At 33.7% G+C, this 26,000-nt stretch overlaps 1 protein-coding gene across 6 annotated transcripts in view; it reads left to right on the forward strand.

Annotated features, from left to right (window-relative positions):
- Nucleotides 1-24,050, forward strand: part of LOC110619372 (exocyst complex component EXO70A1) — a 44,512-nt gene extending 20,462 nt beyond the window's left edge. For 4 of the 6 annotated variants that reach the window (XM_021762773.2, XM_021762772.2, XM_021762778.2 and 1 more), the window contains 10 exons: nt 6,665-6,870; nt 7,501-7,749; nt 14,642-14,780; nt 14,860-15,072; nt 16,196-16,401; nt 17,598-17,798; nt 17,887-17,986; nt 18,683-18,792; nt 18,910-19,056; nt 23,553-24,050. In XM_021762773.2, the coding sequence (XP_021618465.1) occupies nt 6,665-6,870; nt 7,501-7,749; nt 14,642-14,780; nt 14,860-15,072; nt 16,196-16,401; nt 17,598-17,798; nt 17,887-17,986; nt 18,683-18,792; nt 18,910-19,056; nt 23,553-23,652 (1,671 nt within the window). In that variant the 3' untranslated portion in view covers nt 23,653-24,050. Of the gene's footprint in view, nt 1-6,664; nt 6,871-7,500; nt 7,750-14,641; nt 14,781-14,859; nt 15,073-16,195; nt 16,402-17,428; nt 17,799-17,886; nt 17,987-18,682; nt 18,793-18,909; nt 19,057-22,811; nt 22,900-23,552 lie in introns of those variants that run through there. The other 2 variants (XR_006351237.1, XR_002488667.2) reach the window with 2 other exon arrangements.
- The last annotated feature ends 1,950 nt before the right edge of the window (nt 24,051-26,000 follow it).

A 26,000-nucleotide genomic window follows, 5' to 3' on the forward strand; every position in this document is an offset into this window, starting at 1 on the left:
GGAAGCAAATAATCAAATAATAATTACAGAGATAATTAAGGATCTTAATCAAATCAAATCATATCCCTAGAATCAGTTAGGATCAACAAATAAGTCATCACTCCCCCTCAAGTTGGTGCAAAAATGTCACACATGCCCAACTTGCAAATCAGATTATGGTAGATCTTGTTGTTGAGCCCTTTAGTAAACACATCCGCAAGTTGCCTAGTAGAAGTCACATGAACTAAGCTCAAGACACCGTCTGTTAATTTTCTTTAATGAAGTGTCGATCAATTTCAATGTGCTTCGTCCGATCATGTTGGATTGGATTTTGTGCTATACTTATAGCAGCTTTATTGTCACAATACAAAGTTATCTTGTCTCTCTCGAACAACCTCAACTCCTCCAATTAACTTATGTAACCATAAGAGTTCACACACCCTGGGCCATTGCTTTGTATTCTGCTTCAGCACTTGACCGAGCAACAACACTTTGTTTTTTGCTCCTCTAGGTGACAAGGTTCCCTCCCACAACTGTGCCGTAGCCAGAGGTGGATCTCCTGTCATCGAGAGATCCTAGCCAATCTGCATCTGTAAAAGTTTCAACTCGGAGGTGACTATGTTTGAAGTAAATAAGCCCTTTCCTTGGCGCAGACTGTAGGTATCTTAAGATGCCAAGTACAGCCTGCATATGAGTCTCGCGAGGGTCAGGCATGAATTGACTGACTAAGCTAACAACATAGGCTATATCTGATCGAGTGTGTGAGAGATAAATTAACTTTCCTACTAATCTCTGGTATCTTCTAATATCCACGGACTTACCGGTTCCTGCTTCTAACTTGTGATTACTTTCAATGGGAGATTCTACTAGTTTACACTCTCCATTATACCAGTTTCTTCCAAAAGATTCAGAATGTACTTTATTTGGGATATAAAAATTCCTTTTTCTGATCTAGCCACCTTGATACCTAGGAAATATTGCAGTTTTCCTAGATCTTTGATTTCAAATTCCTGAGCCAACAACCTCTTTAGTTGAGCAATTTCCTCTTTGTCATTGCTTGTCACCACTATATCATCAATATAAACGATAAGAAAGGTGATCTTACCCTTGTGATGTTTCATAAACAGAGTGTGATTAGAATTGCTTTGTTGGTAACCAAAGGACACCATGGCTCTGCTAAACCTGTCAAACCAAGCTCTAGGAGATTGTTTTAGCCCATACAAAGCCTTTTTTAACTTGCACACATTTCCTTGTGTCTTCTCATCAGCGAACCTAGAAGGAATTTCCATGAACACTTCTTCCTCTAAATCTCCATGGAGAAAAGCATTCTTCACATCAAACTGTTGCAAGTCCCAGTCCAAGTTGGCTACGCAGGATAACAGAACTCTGATTGAGTTTATTTTTGCAACTGGGGCAAATGTCTCTTGGTAATCCACTCCATAGGTTTGGGTGAATCCTTTAGCAACCAATCTGACCTTAAACCGTTCAATTGTACCATCAACTTTGTGTTTCACTGTGAATACCCATTTACAGCCAACAAGTTTCTTCCTAGGTGGGAGAGTGACAAGCTCCCAGGTCTCATTTTTAGCCAATGCTTTCATCTCTTCAATCATTGCTTCCTTCTATTTAGGATCTATAAGAGCTTTCTTCCAATGCTGTGGATATAGACACAAAGGAAATAGACAAGGCAAAGTCTCTATAGGAAGGAGACAAGGATTCATAAGAAACAAAGTTAGAAATAGGGTGTTTAGTATAAGATCTGACCCCTTTTCTTTGTGCAATAGGTTTATCTAAGTCATTGGAACATTCAAGAGTTGTGGGTAACTCACCAGAAGAAGATTCTTGACTGGGTAACTCACTAGAAGATTTTTTACTCTGAGTAGACTGCATAATAGCTTCTTCTGCATTGTCTCTCCTTGAATACCTTCTCAAATCTAGCTTGTCCAAATGACCAATTCTCTCTCCCTGATTGGACATCTCCCTTGTCTACTAAAACTCAAACTTTCTATTTGAACCATATCATTCAGAATCACAGAATTTGAGATCACCTCTTCTTGCTCATTATTCTCCTCCTGAAGAGTTAAGTGGGTGGTACTAAAGTAGGATTCAGTTTCTCAGAAGGTAACATCCATACTGACTAAGTATTTCCTAGAGTGAGGATGATAACACTTGTATCCCACAAACACACATTTAAGGGTCTTGGGATCCAATTTCCTTGCCGTCCTAGTATGGACAAAGCAAACACATCCAAATACTTTTGGTGGAACAATGTATGAATTCTTCCCTTGTAGAACTGCCAAAGGACTCAAAAAGTCAAGGGTCTTGAGAGGCATTCTATTAATAAGATAAGCAGATGCAAGGATTGCATCTCTCCAATATGCGTTGAGTAGATTCATGGTGAACATAAGAGATCGAACTACCTCCAATAGATGCCTATTTTTCCTCTCATCAATGCCATTTTGAGCACTAGTATAAAGATAACTAGTCTAGTGTACTATCCCATTACTCTCCAAGTAAGCAGAAAAGTTACTATCCATGTATTCTCTTTCATTGTTAGTTCTCAAAATTTTCACCTTAGTATCAAATTGAGCACAAACCATCTTATGAAAGGATTGAAAACAAGAAAAGACATCACTTTTAGTTTTAATCAAATAAACCCAAGTCATTCGAGTGTAACAATCAATAAAGGTGACAAACCATCGATTATCAGACAAAGAGACAGTTTGAGTAGGCCCCCAAACATCAGAATCAATAGTCGCGAAAAGAATTTGACTTTTATTATGACTTAAAGGATAGGATGTTCTAGTATGTTTAGTATACTCACAAGCATCACAAAATAGAGAATCAAATTTCTGCACTCTCTCTTTTTGTAATAGGGGCAACGATGCTGTTGAAATTTTTAATAAACCACCAATAGAAAGTAGCAAGTCCATGAAAACTGTGGACTTCTGAAATATTCTTGGGAATGGGCCAGTTTCGTATTGCTTCTACCTTCTTCTCATCAACATGTATCCCTTTTGCACTAACAACAAGTCCAAGAAACAGAACGCGCTCCGTCATATAGATGCATTTTTTAAAATTAATAACCAGCTCACTTTCTTGCAAAGCTGTCATGACTTGATAGAGATGCTGTAAATGTTATTCGCTGCAACTAAAAATCAAGATTTCATCAAAATAAACAACCACAAATTTGTATAAGAAAGGACGCAAAACCTGGTTCATAAGTCGCATGAATATGCTAAGTGCATTCGTCAAACCAAATGGCATAACCTGCCACTCATATAAGCCTTCATTAGTTTTAAAGGTTGTCTTCCATTTATCTTTCTCCTTAATTCGAACTTGGTGGTAGCCACTTTTAAGGTTGATTTTAGAGAAGAGTTTAGACCCTGATAACTGATCCAACATGTCATTCAGTTGAGGAATAGGAAATCGATACGGAACTGTATTTTTGTTGATGGCTCTGCTATTTACGCTCATTCTCCGGCTTCCATCTTTCTTTGGAACCAATAAGGCAGGGACTTTACAAGAGCTAATGCTCTCCCGTATGTGCCCCTTTTTCAATAACTTTTCAACCTGATCTTAAAGGATTTTGCTCTTCTTTGAGCTCATCTTGTAATGAGACAGATTCGGTAATTTGGATCCAGAAATGAGATTAATCCGATGTTGAATACTCTGCAAAGGTGAAAGTTTTGAAGGTTCCTTCACTACGGTAGGAAACTCTTTCAACAGTTCTTTGACAGGTGGTGGTAAAGATGGTTCATCCTTCTCTTTACCTTTTGCTCTTACCAATAAAGCCAGTGTGCCTCCAGATTTCTCAACTATACCTAATATCCTCTATACCCCTGTAGAGACAGCAACATCAGTTTTTCCTTCCACTTTACAATGTTTCGCAAAACCAGAAGACAAAATAGTAATTTTTTTCCGATTCCATATAAATATGTATGAATTTTGCTTCCCCTTAATCTACCTAACTTTGTATGGCGAAAGGTGAGGCTGTGTAGGCAACTGCAGTTTTTCCACCAATTGCTTAGCTGTCAGATTCTCACAACTACAACTATCTACAATTAGCCTGTAAATCACTTCTCCCATTCGACACTTCACCTGGGAAATCTTCCTTCTTTGCGTCTCATCCTCCTGTTTCATCGAGCATAAAATTTTATTCACCACATAGGCGACCTCCCCATCTTTAGAATGAGCAATAGACCCAGCATCTTCATCCACTTCCTCCTCAAATTCAACCACCTCCTCAACCACGTTAACCTATCGTCGATCATTATTAACTCCCCTGCATTCTGAATAATTATTTGATCGATGTCCAGGTTGCCTGCAGCAATAATATATGTCTCTAATTGGTTTCTAATAAGGATTAGTTTTGCCTCATTTGTCTGCTGTCTTGACGATTGTCTTTCCTTTACTGTCTCTCCTTTCTTCTACAGTATTCTGATGATTACCAAAATTTATAGCCCTAGAAGGCTGTCCACTGTAATTACCTCTATACTGCTGAGTTCCTTTGGAACCAAAATTTCTATAATTAAAATTTCGATGACTGATGTCGAGGCTGCCATTCAACACGTTCTCCCACTCTTTTCGCCATCTTAATGGCATCTGCCAAAGTGAAAATCGCAGCTACTCCCATCATACAGTGAATTTTGTAATTCAAACTCCTCTGTATATTTATCCACCCTTTGACTCTATTGAATACAATCATGATACCGGTTATACAAAACCTAGGCGTAATCACTAGGGAAGAAACACTGTTCAATCATCTGCTTCATCAACAATTAGTTTAGTATAGATCCCAGCCTTCTGCGATAGCGTTCTTTTTGAACAAAATTTCACCATGCTGCTGCACCACCCTTTAATTTATAATACACAATCAGAACCTTTTGATCCTCCTCCATGTTCATAACTTCGAAAAATCATCAATCTCCGCTAACCAATTAAGGATAGATTTTACATCCAATGAATCAGAAAAGTTTTAAAGGTCTATCCATATCTTGTAACCTTTGTGGTAATCCTGTTGGGGGTTTGTGACCACAGGATTTGCAGTCACAAGATTTGCGACCACAGGATTTGGAATTGGCTGTGGGCGTTCGACTGCGGCGGGTTGGTTGTTACCCCATTGTAGGGCTAGCTGTCCAATTATCTCCCTCAATTCTGCCAAGGATGTCTCAATTGCAACGAGTTGTGCCTCTTAATTATTAGTCATGGATGGACTTCACTCTAATACCAATTGAAATAGGACTGTTTAGGCTCTATAAGGAGTTTTAACTAATAACGTTTGGTTAAGATGAAATTTAGAAGACAAAAGGCTAGAAGCCAAAATTTCTTGTTGAATTCTCGAAAATTGAAAAGTGTCTCAAAAGCCAAGAAGATAGCTATTTATAATAAAAAACTCTAATATGAAAAATTATAAAAAAATCTAAAAAAATAATAAAATTACAAAATTGACCCCTAAACGATGGAATTTTCGCCTCAAACTTTATAATAGGTCTACTTTTGTCACATTTTTGAAAGTCATGCGTCTCTAAATTTTCTTTTCAAAAAGCTATTGTGGGTCTCCAACAGATGTCGGCAAAAGAAGTTAAACCCTGTCCAAATCTGCCATAAAATCCAAGGTTAATTGTTCCGCACCAGTTTTTATGAGTAATTCATTAGTATAATGCTTTAATAGTATGTATTGAATCCCACATAGGTTGTGGAAAGGGGTAATGTGCCCCTTATATAGGTCATAGGCACTCTTCCCCCTTGAGCTAGCTTTTAGGGTGAGTTAGGTCTGACCCAAAATTAACATGGTATCAGAGCCTTCCACCGTATGTTAGACCCCCCATAAATGTGTCACACTTTTAATATAGCTATATTAACTTTTGCTGTTACTCTTTTAATATAGCTATATTATAATCAATAGGCCAAGCCTAACTCACATATTCACGCTCCCATAACTCACATATACTAATATAGCTATATACACATTTAACAAAGCTATTGTTACTCTTTTAATATAGCTCACCTATGTTATTTGGACTTGGATACAGTTGTTAGAAATAGGTATATATCCTTATATCTAACTTGTCAACTTTCTAAATAGAGAATACGGGAATATGAATCTAAATTTCAACACGAGTATCTGGATATGTTATTTTATATAAAATAAAGTAGTAAAAATATAAAATTATATAGTAATAATTATAATTTAAATAGATGATGTAATCTAACTAAATACATCATCCAAAATATAAGCAAATAACTATTTTATCTATATACATGCTCTTTATTTTGCGAGAAAAAAATGCTTTATTAATTATGTATGAATATGTTACTCAAGTGTCTGCGTACATGAATATGCCTTTGATATATATTTCATGTAGTATCTTATGAAGTATTGTGTCAGCACGAGTACAACATAGCGAAATGAAGAGTTAGAGCATCAAAGTAGCTAGCTATTGCCCTTTATATGGTATTAGTATTATCATATAAATTCTATACACTTTCTATCATTAGTATTTTTTGAAAAGCTATTTGGTTTGTACCTTTTACATTTCATTGTCTAATTCTAGGTTATGTTCTATTGTTTAAGATGTGAAGATAAAGTTTCCATTCCTAGTTTGCATAAACCTTTGTGTCTCATAATGCAGCAATATAACCATACGATTTTCTTTTGGGTTGTTGCCATTATAATCAATAGGCAGAGGCTAGAATACTTAGTGGACCACATGAGGACTTGAAAAGTTACCTAGCAGAGATTAATCAACTAAGAAGCAACATTCACGTTTTCAGCAACAATAAAAACTTTAAGAGTAGTGAGGCAGTGCTTGATAATGCAAATAATTTACTTGCTAAAGCTATCTCAAAGCTAGAAGAGGAGTTCAAGCGGCTATTGTCATCTTACAGGTATGTATTATGCTAAATGTCGCTTTTCATGCTGTGTCTCAGGTACTTCTTAAACCTTTCTTCTACCTCTTTTATTTTTTTACGATCATTTACTTAAATTGTCTATTTTTTTTAATTCGATCATCATGGACACAATTATCTACTTTTATAACTTTCAAAGAAGCTAGGTTCAACGGGATGTTATATACTTAATTAAGCATTTCTTTTTAGGGCTAATGAACCTCTTATATTTTACTTGGTTGCTGTAAGGATATTTAGGATAAGCTTTGTGGCTATAGAGTGTAATGAGGTATATGTGTCTCTTAGCTATACTGGTACTAGTAGTACAACATAATATAATGCAATGTTTTATTAACTATGGCATTTAGGCTCTGGACAAACATTCAAGTTGAAGTTCATCTTTTTCATTTTAAGTTTTATTTTTTAGCACACATAAATTTATCTACTTCTTCACCTATGGATTTACACGTTTTGATATGATAGCCTTTTTATATTTTTTAGGTATGATGTGTGGTATGCAATATTTCTCATATCTGGTTGGTTCTGTTTTTTTTATGCATCTTTATTGAGCCTTGCAAGTAGATGGCCAATTTCATATATTAATGACTTATTTAATCACTTTATTTTCAGTAAGCCTGTGGAGCATGATCGCCTTTTAGAATGCCTCCCTGAATCTAAACAACCATCATCAGGGTCACCTGCAAATCATGATAGTGGCAAAATTCATTATGCTAATAATCATTTTGAGCAGCATAATTCAGAAACTAGCGGTTTCAAATATCTTACTCTGATACCTTCGAGGATTCTATGCTTGTTGCATGATTTAGCCCAACAAATTGTTCAAGCTGGACACCAGCAAGAGTTGCTTATAATTTATGGGTAAGTGTTGCATTTTTTTGGTTCTCATTTTTTTAATATTCTATCTTTTACAATTATTTATATGGTCATAAAATAAACTTCAAGTATGCTAGTATTTTCTCCATCTTTCTCTGTTCTTTCTTTCATTATATTATATCTTTTATTTTTTCTTTAATGAGAAAAAAAATCTGTGTTTGTGAATTTTTGTTACCACATTTTAAACTTTTCAATCTACTTGAATCTGGATCATATATCTTTCTCTTTTGCCAATGCCCTTCTCCTAGAAAAAGAAAAGGCTATAAGTGTTTTATTAGAATATAGTTCATAATTCTCCTAAACAAATGTCAACAATACATGTTACTTGAGTTGTAACCATTGCATTATAATTAGTTACGAAAGTATTGTCAATAAAATAGGTGAACGGGAATATTGATCTTTTTCTAGTTAAGTTTGAATGTGTATTGTTTCTCTTCATGTTTATATTATTCAATTTAGATTTGATATTTAGAAGATCCTTAACTCAGTCAATGTTGTTAAATATAGTCTTGCTCTATACATATTATGAAAATTTATTAATTCTTCCGTTAGAATCTTAGATGTATGCTTCTATGTAGGGCCTATAACGTAGTAGAACCACTATACCATATATATGACTCTTATATCGTTTTTTGATGCAATTAACCCTAACTAAGATTAAAGTCGAGATCTCTCAATCTCGGAGACAACTGCAGTATCAATGAGTTAAATATCATTTTTAGTCCATGCTCTAAACCAGAATGAAGTCTCATGTTGATCAAGTGGAGAGAATACAAATGCTTTGGAAGATGCATTTGATATATTTTGATTAGAACAAATGTTAAGAATCAAATAATCATACAATCTAAAAAAATAAGCACGAAAAGAAATCAATACACAGATTTAGCATGGTTCACTAATTTGACTATGTCCATGACGACTAGGGTTTTCTTATTATCGTTTGAGTTTTCGAACAGAATACACTAAGAAAATTTTACACATTTATATGCTTAGAGAAAATACAAAAAGATAAAATAGCCATCAAAAAAATTCGTGACCGTAGGATATATTGTATAGTCCATAATGTATCATTAGACTCCATATCTTAACACAAGCTGCTTGGCATTATGAACACATGTTTCAAAAGCTGGAGACACTTATTACTTCTTTCATTCACGACAAAGCAGTGGCCATTGATGATGCATTCTCTACTTTGGCAACCATAAATGCCTTCTCTCCTACCACAATTATTTCTCCTTCACCCATGTCATTGAAAGCAGACGATTTGGCTTAGAAGGTGAACATGCCTATTTGTGATGGGGAGGACCTAGTGGAGAGGATTCCTTGAGTAGAATAATATTTTGAAATTCATCACACTGTTGATAATCTTCGAGTCTCTCTCCCAATGGTCGCCATGGAAGGCACTCTGCTACATTGGCTCTATCAAAACCAACCTACACTCACTTGGCCTCAGTTAAAAGGTGAATTGTTTTAATATTATAATTCAAATATTGTTGATAATCCAGTTGAATATTTGGCTATTGTACCTCAAACGTATTATGTTGATGAATTTATGGTGCGCACCACCCAAGTACCCCTACTCTCTGATGCTCTTTCCCTAGGTTATTTTCTAAATGGTTTATCTAAAGATATTTGAGTTTGTTGACTTTCACATGAAACCGAGGATCTCTATTGCACCATGCAAATTGCTTGAAAGGTTGAGAGGGACATATAATTTTAGTTGGGCTCACAACCTTCCTTTTAGGCTCCTCTTACACTAAGTGTGATCCTCGATTCAGGTCTAAGCCTTTCACCACGTTTCGGTCACTTAGTCTTTTATCCACCAAAGAGACCAAACTTAGCCCAAAACACACAGGCCTAAATTTAAAAGATCCTTATCTTTTCCTTCCTCCGAATGGATACAATCAGTCATAGTCATCCTCCCATTTACTTGCTTTGCCCGCTCATGCTACTAAAAGCAACCTTTCGGCTTCTTACCCTTGCTCCATTTGGCATTACTCTTATTAGGAATATCAAGAGCTTTGCTCTAAGAGTTTATGTTTTAAATGCAAATAATCCTTTTCATCCCTTCACGAGTGTCCTAGAAAATCCCTTCAAGCCTTTATAGTAGCTAAAGATAAACCCCCTTACCTAAGTTCAATTTTGAGACACTTGAAATCGACATCTAGCCCTTCTCTCTAATGAATATTGATGAAGATCCATTTTCTAATATTGACCTACCACTTTTTTCTTTGGGTGGTATTACCCAATCAAGAGCTATAAAATTTTGAGGTATTTTTTATTTCTAATTGTATCGTGATTATGATTGATAGTGTTGCTTCTCACCATTTATATCCTACCAATTTATCTCCCAACTCAATTTTCCAGTCCATTCTACTGTTTCACTTTCTATCAAGCTTTACAATCATCGAGTAACTTCCACCGACATTTGTCACAATATCAAATTGGTGGCTTAGAAATTAACCCTTATAACAGACTGTTGTGTGTTTTTCCTCAGTGAGGTAGATTTGATTCTGGTTATAGCTTGGCTTGAAATGATAAGTGATGTTTAAATTAATTGCAGAGTATGACGATGCCATTTTTAATGTTGCATTACCTAAAATGGAGCTTTTTATTATGTTACACATCGATGTCAGCTCCGACCATTCAAAAGACAGGAGGTGTTGATTGCGTTGCTCTCTTTATGTCAATATTACAACGACATCAAATTCTACCTCAAAAACCATTGCTCGCCTTAATTTTGGCATCTTCTCTTCTAGAATTTCAAGATGTACTCTCGAATCCTAAAATATTACCACCTTATTATCATTTTGATTATTGCATTCCCTTACAACCAGAAACAAGACCTATCCATGTCAAACCTTATAGATATGAACGTATCTAAAAGGATTGAATTGTGAAGCAAGTAGATAAAATGGTTTTTGCTGGAATATTACAACCAAGCTGCAGTCCATTTTCTGGTCTAATTGTGCTCATTTGTAAAAAAGATGGCGGCTGGAGATTTTGGTCTATTGTACATAAAAGGGAAAAACAATAGATTTAATCACGAGGATACCCAAAACTTTTAATTTTAATGACGAAACTCCAACTTTTAAATTTATTGTAATTATAGCCAATCTCTAAAATAATTTATTTAAAACTTTAAGTTTAATCATTATTATAGTTAAAACTTTTAATGTTATACTCAAACCTTTTAATTACTCTTTTTTTATATATAATTATAGTCAACCCTTGAAATAAGTTTGACCAATTTTAAATTAGAGCAAGTATAATGTCATATGTTATTTATTTACCTTTTTAAATATTAGTTAAATTTATATAACCAATTATTTAATTATAATTAACCATATATCCTAAAATTACTTTATTCTTCTTATTCTAATTCCTATTTTGAACTCTAAAAACCCTAATTTAAAACTAACTAGATTTAAAAATTCATTCAAAATGGAGATTTCAAATTTAAATTAAAGATTAGAATAATAACAATTAAATAATTTATTACATATATTTAACTTATATTTAAAAAGGGTAAATAAATAATACATGATACATATACTAATTTAAATTTAGCGAAAGTTATTTTAAGAACTGGCTATAATTAAAAAAAGCTAAAAAAGTTTGAATATAATATTAAAAGTTTTAACTATAATCGTGATTGAACATAAAGTTTTAGACTTTATGTCCAATCAGATAAATTATTTTAGTGATTAGCTATAATTGCAATAAATTTAAAAATTTTGTCACCCAAAATTGAATGTTTGAATTATAATTGTGATTAAATGTAAAGTTTTAGATCTTATGTCTAATTGAGCAAATTATTTTAATGATTAGATATAATTGCAGCAAATTTAAAAGTTGAAGATTTGTCATCAAAATTGAAAGTTTTAGCTATAATTGTGATTAAACGTAAAGTTTTGGTCTTTTATGTCCAATAAATTAAGATAGATTTTGTATTGATTATTGCCAGCTCAACAAAGCCATTATTCTAGACAAATACCCTATTCTGGTGATCCAATAGGTGCTTGATGAATTATGTGGAGTTAAAGAATTTTTCTAAACTGAATTTGAAATTTTGGTATCATCAACTTCAGATGGCTACTTGGCTACTAATGACTTCCATAAGACTGCCTTTTGCACTCAAGTCATTATGAGTTCCTTATCATGCTCTTTGAACTTACAAATGCGCCAACTATATTTCAATAAGTAACAAATGATGTCTTCATACTTTACTTTTGCCAATTTTTTCTTACAACATCTTGGTTTATAGTAAGGATTGACAGTTTCATTGAAAGTATTTATGTGTTGTGTTACATCTTATATATTCTAACCATTTTATGTTAATCAAATTCAAATTAAATGTTGCTTGGTCAAAACCTCTATTAAATACCTTGTTCATATCATCTCTATGCAAGGAACTGCTATGAATCCCTCCAAAGTTACTAGTGTGCATGCTTATGTAAGTTTATGACTGTTGTCATGGGATTTCGCATATTGACAGGTTATTATAGGAGTTTTATTCAGAATTATGAGCAAATAGTAAGGCCTCTATCAACCTTATTAAGGAAAGATGCAACCCACCTTTCTTATGGAACTCTAATGCTCAACTTGCTTTTGATCAATTAAATCTGCTATTGCATCTTCACCTGAACTTCAGATGCTCGATATCATAAAGCCTTTTATTTTAGAGGGTGATGCCTCTAAATTAGGTGTGGGGTTTATACTTATGCCGGAAGGAAGAGCAATCACTTTTTTAGTGAAGCTTTCTATTCTAAAACCTTGGCCATCTCAGCCTATGATTGAGAATTAATAGCTTTTGCTCTAGCTAACAATCACTAGTGTCATCTTCACCATCTGTTAGAGTAGCCCATCACAACACTAGCTCAACAATAGTGGATCTCAAAGCTTTTGAATTACAGATTCACTGTTGAGTATAAACTTGGATTTCCAAGAGCAGCTGATGTTGTCTCTTGGCACAAAGGTGATTCTCTTACATTATCTATCATCGCCTTTCCTACCTGGTTAGACTTAAAAGGGTGGTAATTCAAGTTGGAGAGTCAATGTTCGTGTTGATAAGAACACGTTAACGATTGACACAAACACGATACAATTAATGAATTATGTTAAAAATCTAAATGCTAACACGACCCTTTTATTATATGGGTTACACAACATGATTCATATAATACGATTTGACACGAATAAATTCATTTACACGATTTGACACGATAAAATCATTAATATGAGCACGATTCAATATATTTTACAGGTTTTAATATAACTCAATATTAGTTATTTGACATATTTTAATAAAAATTTCATTATTTTTAATATTTATAAAATAGTATATTATATGAAAGTTATATATTTATTTTAACATTCATAAATTTAATAATATGTTAAAATATAAACATTAATTATTTAATATTTTAACATTTAACAAATTAATATTTTAATAAAAAATTTACAAATACGATATAATATTTAATTTATTATATAAATACATAAATTAAATAATTTTTAATAAATAAAGTAAAGAACAACTAAAAAATTAAATATTTATATTGGATAATATATATTTTAAATAATATAAATATGAATTGGTGGATAAAAAAGATCATCGAGTTACGAAATGACACATGGCGCGAATAATAAACTATGTCATAAACGTGTCAAATTGGATTAGCAAATTAATACGTGACATGATATGAGTATTAACGTGTCATAAATGTGTTGGCACGATTTTGATACAAATATGAATAAGGTTAATTTTAACTCTTCAGTTTTCGTGTTGTTTTCGTGTTTTCGTATCGTTTTCGTGTCGTGTTTACTGGTCGTATAAATAATTGTTACCTTAATTAGATTGGGATTCATTGTTGATGATATTTCCAAAGATGCAACTCTCAACAAATAATCTTTGATTTACAAAGATATATATTCGCTCACCCCAATATTCTGTTATCAATCAACAACTTTGTATTAAGGTTAGATTAGTTATTCCCTTCACTATATTTGGGGCATAAAAGTTAATCCCATAATTTCATTCTACTTTATCCGGGGACATTTAGGTGCCTATAGGACTTATAGAAGAACAGCAAGTTCATTTTATTGACATGGCATGATGAGATGGCAAAATAATTTGTAGCTTCATATTTTGTGTGCCAACTTCATAAATATGAAACTTTAGCTAGTTTGTAGGAAATGTAATGGTAGATTCACAGCAGTCCCACTGGGCCCAAGGCCATTCAGGGTATCTTTTAGAAGACTTGAGGGCCATAACAGAATAGAGGTGTCTCAGCATGTAGTTTGTGAATAGGCTAGCTGGCTACTATGAGAGGGAGAATGTGTATAAATAAGAGACTAGAGAATGAGTAAGGCATGTTTTTGGCATATGGAATACTGTTTGTTTCTTACTCCTCAAAGAGTGACTGATTATTTCTTTTGTAATAAGAACTTAGTTGTGTGATTGTGATTCTGAAATTATTTCCTTGTCCATCAATACAAATTCCTCTTGTTCATTTACTCTTATTCATTTTTTCTAGATATCGGGATGGAATGATAAAGATTGATAATTTATAAAAATGTTATGGCTTTTTCTATTATTTGACATAATAATTAAGGAAAAATTCTTAGCCGCAGGAAGATATATAAATAATCTTCAATAATAAACTATTAATATAATTTTATATGTAATCCATAATAACTTTAATAAATATGGCATGTTTTAATTCATCCAATCTATAGACGTGATTAGTTTTTGGCAATTAGAATATTAACATAGGACATTGACCCTCTTATTGTCAGCTAGACTCTTATTTATTCATGCCTGCAAAATATGACGTCATTTGCTTTTGATTTATCACTATCGCTTCTCATTCAGGGACATTCGATCTCCCTTTTTGGAAAAAAGCCTCCATCTGTTGGGGGTTGAAAAACCTAGCGAAGAGGATATGCAGGTGATGGAATGGGAGTTGATAGAGGCAAAGGCTAGCAGTTGGATTAGTTTTATGCGCATTGCTGTAAGTACTTGCTAAACTTGTATATTTGTTTGCATGTCGTCCTTCCTATTGTCTAATTATTTATTTTAATTTTATGTAGGTCAAAGTCCTTTTTGCTGGAGAAAGAAGTGTCTGTGATCAAATATTTGATGGGTTTGATACTTTAGCTGATCAGTGTTTTGCTGGATGTAGTGGTGGTAGCGTCTCAATGCTTCTTAGTTTTGGGGAGGCAATTGCCAAAGGCAAGAGATCGCCAGAGAAGTTATTTTTATTTCTAGACATATGTGAGATTATGCGTGAACTTCACTCAGAGGTAAGATTAACGCTACAAATTTCTTATTTGTACTTGAGACAATTGCATGGGAAGATAGCAAACTAAACTTGATTTTACACATTTTGGTTTTCTTTTCGATGGTGGTTGGAAGTATGAAGAATTTCGAGATCAGAAAGATTGGAGGATATCCAGAGTGTACGGATTTCAAGTTATCTAGAACTAGAATCGAGTATATGAATTGCAATTAGCAATGGACTAGGAAGTGATAAAATTGGGTCAGTCTAGATGCTGTAAACCTCCTGTGAAGCTCACACTCCATATAACTAGGGTCTTCTATACGAAAAGATGGGAAATTAAGAAGAATGTCAACAATAGGATTGAAGCAGGATAGGTGAAGTGGGTAGTGTGATGGGAGTTCTATGTGACTGAAAATTGCAAGTCTAAAAGGGAGTTTAGAGGACATTGATTTAACCAGTTCTGTTGTATGGCAGCAAGCGTTGGCTGGTGAAGAAACAAAACATCCACAAGATCAGTGTGGCAGAAATGACAGTGCTAAGATTGAGGTGCGGAAAATTGGAAACACAAGGATGGATTGGATAAGAATGAATATTTTAGGCATGAGGCAGTGGCATTTGTTTGAGAAGGGAAATTGAGTTGTTTTTGATATGTTTGTTGTCGACCAATAGTTACATTGGAAGGGGTAGGCCTAAGATAACTTGGAAGGAAGTATTCATAAGTTATTTTGCAGTTATAGATCCTTTTGAAGGTGTAGCTCTAAATAGAATTGAATGTGGGAAATGGGTTCATATTATCTCTCCCCTACTAGTATGGAATTAAGGCTTAATTGAGTGTAGCCATTTATTTTGCCCTGGTTTTAGATTATTTTTGCTGGATTTTTTTTTTATCTAATTTGAGCAAGGTGAGCGAACCATTTATAATGTACTTTACTTGACATATCGATTTCACATATGCTTTTCAGTTTTAATCATATTTTGATGCATACTCTGACCCATGATGTGTCTTATTTTCTCTGGATGCTTTGCCTATGTAATAGTCTAGCATCTGAGCCTGAGCTATCTTCAGGTTGATTATTTTGTTGCAAACAGGGATTCAAAATATACTGCAGGGTAAATATTAATTCAGTATCTGTATTCTTTTGCAGATTGAGGCAGTTTTCAATGGTATGGCTTGCACTGAAATTAGGGAATCTACATTTGGTTTGATTAAACGGCTTGCACAAACAGCTCAAGCACAATTTTATGATTTTGAAGAGGCAGTTGAAAAAGATGCAACAAAAACAGCTTTATTGGATGGAACTGTCCATCCTTTAACAAGCTATGTGATTCACTATGTGAAGTTTATCCTTGAGTAAGTTCAGCTGATAGTGCTTTCAGTTGTCAGCTCATGTACTACAATAATTTCTAGATAGATGTGATATGCTTCACCACCTCTGGTAGTTATTTGAATTTTGATGCATACACAAAGAACCTGCTAAATGAACATTTTTTTTAAATAGAAGATTTGAAAACTGCAAGGATAAGTAACGATCCTCTTGTTTTAAACAATACCGAATGAGATGACCATGAGTCTTGTGATTTTGATGGCATAAACAGCATATGTCTATGTCAAGTGTTTGTGTGTGTGTGTTTTTCTTTTTCCCTATTTGGCCTTGGTGCTTATAATAGGTACCAAGAATTGTATCAATCAAAGTCTTTACTTGAGAGGGTGCCCCAGCATTCAACCGGCATCTACAAAAGGAAATGATATAGATTTTGGAGTATGGAACAGGAAGGTTTAAAAGCACAAGGTTCCTAAAAAAGTCCTTTGTCTTTATTCTTCTGCCTTGTCTAATAAAGCAATAGCACCAAATTCAGTAAAGAACATATTGGTTGTTTATCTATCATTGAGGTTTCTTAAGCTATGAAAGTTTTGGGAAAATATTTCCTCATTGTATGTGTAGAACTAGAAATTGTACTGGTATGAAAGTCATATGACAAATGTGATGGTCCGCAGGAAAGGACATAGAAATTGAAGTATTTTCTTCCTGCAAAATCTTCTCAAAACTGAACGATGGAATCATCATGGGTAATTTTAGATGAGGAAAAGTAAAACTGAATGATTGATAGATGAACTGAGCTGGAATTTGTGTTGCAAGCTTGATATATCACAAAGTTTATCTTATTTATAGTAAAATTAGACTTATAAAGCCTTTGTGACAATTTTCTTTGCGATTATTTCAGACTCTATTTTTGGTGTATTTTTTTAACTTGTTGGTTCCACTTCTCTCTCTCTCTCTCATTTATAGTATTGTATGGTAATTTACTTAATGTATAAGTAGTTGAGCTAGCTCCTAGCCCCTGCTGTTGACTTGATAGGCTTTCATTTCTTTTTTCAGTGGCAGAACAAAAGACCTTGCTTTGAGCATTTACATCAAGCAATTTATCTTCTTTCCACTCTCCTTTTTCTTTCTTTTTCTCTTTTTTAATTGCACATATCATCTTTGGTATGATTTAAAATTAGTTATATTCACATTTTGGCCTGAAATGACTTGCCAAACTTATCAGCTACCAATCAACCTTGAAACAACTCTTCCAAGAATTTGAAAGTGGAGGTGAAACAGGTTCACAGTTAGCTTCTTGGACAACACGAATAATGCAGGCTCTTCAAACTAATCTTGATGGGAAATCTAAGCAGTATAAAGATCCAGCTTTGACTTACTTGTTTCTCATGAACAATATTCACTACATGGTTAGAAGTGTCAACAGGTATCTAATATATTTACATATTCTCAGAATCCTTAAATTGTTCCTCCCTCTCTTGATTCAAGTATGAGAGTGTAATGTTTGTTTCCAGATCTAAAGTGAAGGACTTATTAGGGGATGATTGGGTCCAAACGCACAGAAGGCTTGTGCAGAATTATGCAAATCAGTACAAAAGGAGTGCTTGGGTAAAGGTTGTGTTCTAATCACCCAGGAATGAAAACTAATAGATAACAAACAAATTCCAATTTGTAGCTTTTGTTCATGTTATCTGTTCTGAGAATTTATGTTTTGTCAATTGAGGTGGTTAAATGTGAACGTAATGAAGTCACTTGCTTAACTAAAGTGAGGTGTTGAGTTATTAAGATTTATTTTACATGCTAGAAGACATTGTCTAAATTGACTTAGAAGCTACAGATAGATGTATGATAAATTGCTAATGCATGTCCACAAATTAGAGGAGCTATAACATTAAGAATGAAATTATGAGCAAAAAGGAAAATTTTCACTAAAAGGAAGAATGTTAAAATATTTGACTGTTATTTTCTTGTGTCTTGGAGGGTATAGTGACTAGTTTCCTGTCAAGGATTGAAGTGAGTAGGTTACTGCTACTATGATTTCTTCATGCCAGTGAAAATAATGTGTATTCAATTCATTTTCAATGATCTGAAATTGATACTTTTTTCAATTTAATTTTCTTTTATACCTTTTCTTGCTTGAGTAGTGTAGTTGATAGCCACAAGTCTCGCTCTAAGAGGAGGTTAAAACTTAAAAACCTGAAATCCCCCTCTTATGATCCTCAGAAGAATAAATAAATTGTTCGAAGCAATTTGATGCTTTTGCATTTATCCAAAGAAACTCTCTTTGGCTTATAAATATTGTGCTTTCAGATTTTTCAATGTCTCTCTGCACAAGCCCTAACCTCATCAGTGGGTGGTAGTCAAGCACCTGGTGGGGGAGGAAGTAGAAGGGAAGCTTCAAGAGGGTTGGTTAAAGACAGGTCGACGTGTACTTGCGTTCTTAAAATACAATTTTTCTTATTGGTTCTTTTTAATTCCCACTTTATTCTTATTGGAAATTTTCTTGATCTGAATGGAGAAGCGTGCTATATTATCAGGTTCAAGACTTTCAATATGCAATTTGAGGAGCTTCACCATAAACAATCTCAATGGACTGTTCCTGACACTGAGTTGCGTGAGTCGCTAAGGCTTGCAGTTGCTGAAGTCCTGTTACCTGCCTATAGATCTTTTGTGAAACGTTTCGGGTATGTTTTCCTGATTTGTTTAGCTTGTCTAGAGATTCATGTTTTATTTTGTTAGAAATCTTATGATTCTCTGTTCGATTTTCCACTGTAACTATTCAAATGTATAGAGTGGATAAAACAAACTTAGAATCTTACATTTGTATGGTTCCATTCATGCAAATCAAATTTGATTATTCGTCCTAGCAGTTCAAATATTTCCTAAATCATGACCAAATCAAAAGACTGATAGTAAATCTAGTGAATCAATTGATTTTTTCAATGTTTTTTTTAATTTTTCAATGTTAGACCCTATAGCTTCAAAATTTAAGAACTCACTTCAACTTTTACTTGAAAATGCACATAAAACTTTAAGATTCCACTCAGTATCTTTTTTAAAGAAATTTAATTATTTGATTAAACTTATATTAAGTTTTAGCATATGTACAATGACAATCATTGTCTATAATTCAAAGCTTATAATTTATAGCATAAAACTATATAACAGAATAAGAATATACTATTTTATTTTGAGGCATACTTCTAATTAGCTAAATAATAATTCTATATTTATTAAAATATATCTTTTTGATATATTTTTCTAATTTAGTTTTTCAAACATAAATGATTTTTAATTAATTTCTAGAATTTTTATCGATTCTTATGATTTGAGTTAATGCTCAATTCACAATATGAATATTGTAATTCTATATTAGAATCTTAAGTTGACAACTAAACATTTGCTTCTTATGGAAGAAAGAAGGAGAAATTATTTCTAACTCAATCATTGATTTGCATAGAATGGTCAATGGCTTTTGGTGGGGGTAAAAGAGAAGGGCGAAGGGGTATTAATTGGCTAGCGTGGGAGAAGATGTGTAGTAGAAAGAAGGAGGGGGGTGTGAGGTTTTGGGACTTTAGGAGTTTTAATTTGTCTTTACTTGGCAAACAACTGTGGAGATTCTTAACAAATCCTAATACTCTTTGTTGTAGAGTGTTTAAAGCAAAGTACTTCCCAAATGGTGATTTATTTTCTGCCAATGTAAGTAATGGTGCTAGCTTTATTTGGAAAAGTGTAATGGCATCAAAGGAGTTGATTCGAAGGGGTACAAGGTGGAGGGTGGGTAATGGAGAGAAGATTTTAGCAGCTTCAGCTCCCTGGATTCCTAAGGAGGATACCTTTTTTGTGGATAATGGTCCCGATTTTATTGAACCACATTTGCACATTTGCGATCTTTTTGAAGGTAATGGGAGGGTTTGGAACATTGCTCTTTTAATGGAGCTTTTCTCTTCAAGAGATATCAGGGCTATTATTAGTATTCCTATTAGTATTACCAATAAGGAATATTCCTTCTTGTGGCACTTTGATAAAGGAGGTGTGTATACAGTGAAGTCCGCATACATTATGTGTATGGACTTGCTAGGAAGATCATCTTTTAATGTGGGAGGTGAGTTGTGGACTAGTTTGTGGAATGTTTCGGTCCCTCCAAAAGTGAAGGATTTCTGCTGGAGAGCTTGTAGAAATATATTGTCTACAAAGGATAACTTAAGGTTCTATAGTCCAAACTCTTGAACTACCTTACTGAATCTCAGCTCGAGGACTCTATTTTAGATCATATAAGGATTTGTGGAGACAACACATCTTTCCATACTCTTCTTAAGCAACAAATTTAGGTGGTTGCTCCATATAGACTTTCTCTTAGAGATCAACATGTAAAAAGATATTTTTAATATCTAGCTGGTGTAAAGGCCGATCATAAATTTAGGAATACTTTTTGGCCACAAGACGAGCTTTGAGATGGGCTGCAAAACTATCCAAATTTAGTTTTACTGCAAATATCCATTCACATCCAACAACCTTTTTTCATGTAGGTAAATTCACTAAAGTCCAAATACCATTATTATCTGAGGTTGTGATTTCCTCTTCCATATTAACATGCCAACTAGGATGAGGTAAAGCTTCATGAATCATTTTAGGAAGAGATAGAATCTAAAGAGGTAATAAAGGAACTAGAAAAAGAAGATAAGTGATTATAGGAAACAAAAGAAGAGACAGGTAAGTACACTGACACTTAATAGGAAGGTGTCAGAGTAATCAATACCATTTTGATGAAGAGGAAACAAGACGTGTTGGATTTACCTATCTTGACAATTATAGTTATGGGATTGAAATTTAAGGATGCTTGGTGCTACAAAAATTAGGCAAATTCATCTGCAGAAATTACAATATTCTTTTCAGAGGTTGAGACATCTATTGTATTAGAAGATGCAACATGAGCTGACTTAGCACGCTGATTTTTGGTTGAAGTTGTCTACATGTGCATTTTGTATGTCCTAGCTCATGGCAGTAATAGCTCACAACTCCACTTGATTCTTGATTGGGACCCTCCAGTTCTCTGTCACGATTGGCTAGTGCCCCATTCCTACTACCACTTTTGTTCCATTGATGGCTACTGTCATTGCCACGGGTCACAAGGGCACTACTAGCTTGAGGGGATGTGAATTGTCATTTCAGTATGAAAAACTCTACCAAAAGCTTCATTAAGAGAAGGGAACTTAGAGCCAAACAAAATCTGGGTTCTAGCAATATCGAATTTTGAAGGTGAGTCAACAAGAAATCTCATGACAGCCATTTGTTCGCATTGTCACTATTGACTCTTAACATCTGGACTAAAGGGAAGCAAGCATTGAGTTCTTCATACACGTTTAAAATCCATGAAATAAGCAGTAAGAGATCTCTAGTTTTTTTGTAATGAACAAAGGCTTTGTAACATTATAAATATGAGAACATTCCTTCTACTAGAGTACAAAAACTCAAGATAATCCATTAGTTCTTTAACAAACTCTAGTGATTAATTAAACTGATTACCTCACTATCAATAGAATTCCATATTTGTAAAAATAGTCGAGCATCTTCCTGCAATTAAGGTTGTTTTGTGTTATCTTTGAGTGGATCACAAATAAGATGATCATCCTTGTCAATACTCTGCAAGTACACGCTAATGGTTTTACTCTGGTCCAAGAAATTAGTCGCATTGAGTTTTTGTTTTATATAATTTTGGTCATTATGGGAATTATGTTCGTTACGACATATTTATTCTCCACCATAATGCACAAGTACCACAAACAAAAGCCTAAAATTAATCAAACAAACCCAAAGGTACTCGACCAACCTATTCAATGCTGACCTAGAACTTGCAGTATAGAAAATAAGCAAGTGCACCTTCAAATATTTGAAAAACAGTGCGACACCATACTAGAATGGACTCCCTTTCGACAAGTCGGCCATGATACCATGTTAATTGATTGAAAAATTGTGTATATTTCATTCTCAATGAGTAGTATTTATATTCAACCTACGAGAGTTTTCTTAATACGAATTCTAAAATAGACTTTTAAAACAATAATAATACTAATAGACTCAGTTTGATTCGGTTATTAATTTTAGAAAATTTTGGCTTTCAGTTTAGTTTGGTTCCTGTAGTGAAAAAATTGAATTAACCAAAGTGACCGAACTAGTAAAACTTTGTCATTTTGAGACCTCTCTCTCTATATGTATACACACACACTCAAAAATTAAAAACCATCAGTCCCTTGGTTCACCAATTTGAGACTTTTTGGCCATATGAGTCCCTTAGTCCCTCCTAATCGCACTCCTTCCATGCTAGGACTCTCTCTGCCTTCACCTCTTTATATCTCACACGAATCCTTCATTCCATTAATTCATCTCTAATCTCTTACCTCTCTTGTTGAATCCCTCTACATCTTACTGTTCTCACCAGTCATCAACTTAAGGAATCTAGATTCTTGACGCTGTAGATCCATCACCTATCCTCTCACACAAGACGAAGATGGAGACAAGATCAGAAGGTGGTTCCTTCTCTCTGTTGATTTTGCCGTATGCTCCCAGAGATGCTTGTTGCTTGTCTTGATTCCATGACATGTTTGGATCTGCACATATGGATCCCAAAATTGCATGTTACAATTCCAACTTCTACTCCTCTTTCTTTCACAAATCTTATCTTGTGATTTGTTCTTATTTGAAGATTTGTGTTCAGTTTTTTGTTTTTATTTTGAGTATTTTATATTATTATTTGATATGAGATGTTGGAGACTTGAGTTTTGCTTGGAAAGATGACAATTATTGAAGTGTTGAAGGATATTGTTTTGATTTGTATTGAATCTACATATGTGTAGCTTATATCTTGATATAGAATAGAATGCCCATAGTTTTTTCCCTTGAAATAAGCACTCTAAAGATTTGTAAAAAGTCGACTAATTAATCATTCTAGACGGCTAAAGTTAATAAAAAGACTAATTAATAGACTTTTTAAAATATCAGGAATCAAATAGTAATTTTATCCAAAATTTATTGGTCTAATTCGATTTGGTTATACCTTAACAGTTGATTTGGTTTGGTTTTCAATTTTTTAAGTTTGATTCGGTTCAGAATATAATTGACCAAGCTAATGGCATCTAACTTTGTGTTAATTAGCCCTCTATTATTTTCCCTTGCCTTGCAGGCCTCTAATTGAGACGGAGAAGAATCCCCAAAAGTACATTAAGTACTCGGTGGAGGATTTGAATACGATGTTAGGTGAATTTTTTGAGGGGAAGTTCTAAATGTGAACCCAAGTGATAGATTTGATAATCTCTAATGAAGGATTGTGCGATAGTTGACCACGTTCTCAACCATTACATGATGATGACTCCTTGAAAGTTAAACTGGTTCAGTTCCTTGACTCATCATGGTGACAATCCCATTATAAGGTGACTAGCTGGTGGCAATTATGGTGTTATGGACTTGATACACCACTGCTTGTTGACTGTAAAGCAGTGTGGTATATGTGCTTATAAGGCAAAAAAAAAAAGGAGGTTTATGCATTATTCTCTTTTCTTCCTACATAGTTTGAGTATAAACATAAGACAGGTATCTTGAGTTCTTGACCATATTTTGCCACCTAAACTATTTTGCTTCAATTCTGCACATAATGGGAAGCCTTTTCTATATTTTGAGTGCATTATGGTCTCTGTTGCCTATGGTAAGACCTATTGGTTTCAATCGGATTGAATGTAGCAGAAGAAATTAAAAAATAAAATTTTTCATCAACATGGATCACGTTTAAACAAAGAAAGTAATAATATTTAAAGAGAAAATAAATATCTTTTTATTTTCTTTACAATAAAACACGAAATTATTCGCATTAATTGAGTTGTCGTAAATCACAAACCATTTAAGTGTCTGGTCTCTGGCAATATCTATACAGAATGACAAATCAAAAAACTTAAAAACCATTCTAAAAGATTGAGAAGGGGTAAGACTTTGAGTGATAACTCTCTGCCTTTCCTATAAATTCTTGACTCTTAAAAAAGTTTCTGCCGATCAAGGCACAAGTTCTCCTAACATGCCCTTTTAAGTTAAGACTCTAAAGTTTCAGTATAATAGTATTTATTTATTGGATAAATTACAATTTAGTTCTTCTAGTTTAGTGAAATATAATCTTTTGTCCCTCTGTTTTAAAAAATCATCAATTTAGACACTGTGACTTTTAAAAATTATGTCATTGGTTCTTTCCGTTAGATTTTCAATTAAGACACTGTTAGTCTTAATTAAAAGACTAAAATACCTATTCTCTCACTCACCTCATCAGTCAATCAATGGATTGTGTTTTTTCAAAACTCTTTAGAAAACAACTCCAGCAAGACATCATCGTCAACAATGGCGGCAAAGAGTGTTTTAAGCGGCAGATCAAGCAATGGTAATAGTAACCATTAAATGAAGCCACCTACTTCTACCTAACACTTAAGCCACAGATTTTGATCACATATTTTGCAGAAGTGTATTCCTCAAATCTCATGTCAAGCCACCAATTCAAGAGTTAATGAAAGATGAAATAATTAGAAACTGCCATATCAGGAAAATCACTCTCCCTCACCCATAAACACAAACACTTTGCTTACAATACAATCAAATTGTAGCCAAAATTAAGCAGAGATTCAAACAGAGCTATCAATTCTTATTCCAACCCAACAAACACAAAATGCCAAAAAAAGAATCCCCAAAATAATAATTCAGAAGAACCAAACACAAATTCATAAATTTGAACATACACAATCAAGAATCAGCACCATAGCTAATACCCAGAAAGTAAGAACCGACACAAGAAAGAAGAATGGCAATTACCTCTGTTGCCATGGATGTCTAGAGCTTCCACAAGAAAAACAAGGGTGTTAAGTTAACAGTGGCAAAGAAATCTTACAGACAATTAGTAAGAAATTTTACATGATAAGACCAAAGAACTTGGTCTTGGGTCCACTTTGGATGTTCAGATTTTCAAATCAAAACAAAATTTTCTTAAATAAGCAAGCATAATCTTGAAGATGGAGGATCTTGAAGATGGAGGAGTATCCATTTCAAATCATCCTAAAAAAAGCCCGAATCGAGAGTTTTGCTTCGTGGGTTTGCAGATATGGATGCTAGGACTCCATTGAAGTTCTTAAGCGCCACAGCTTTGCCCAATAGAGATGAGTGAATGGGTGAGAGAATGGGTATTTTAGTCTTTTAACTGAGACTAACGGTGATTTAACTGAAAATCTAACGGGAGGGACCAATAGCATAATTTTTAAAAATCACAATGACTAAATTGACGATTTTTTAAAACAGAGGGACGAAAGGTTATATTTCACTAAACTAGATGAATTAAATTGCAGTTTACTCATATTTATTTATTTGATTAATTAAATAAATTGCAACTATAATTCAGAACTTTAATAAACATGCCATATAAATTTTAGACAATCTTAATTAAATCTCTACTTAATTAATTAGATCAAAATCATAATTATTTCAAATTATAATTTTATTTCAATATCAATTTATATGTAATCAAATCCTACTTGATTTAATTTCTCATTTTATTTTCTTTACAATTCTTTATGTGGTTATCCATTAGTTTTCAAATATGTTGACA

The sequence above is a fragment of the Manihot esculenta genome, chromosome 7, assembly GCF_001659605.2.
Source record: "Manihot esculenta cultivar AM560-2 chromosome 7, M.esculenta_v8, whole genome shotgun sequence".
Lineage (NCBI taxonomy): Eukaryota > Viridiplantae > Streptophyta > Magnoliopsida > Malpighiales > Euphorbiaceae > Manihot > Manihot esculenta.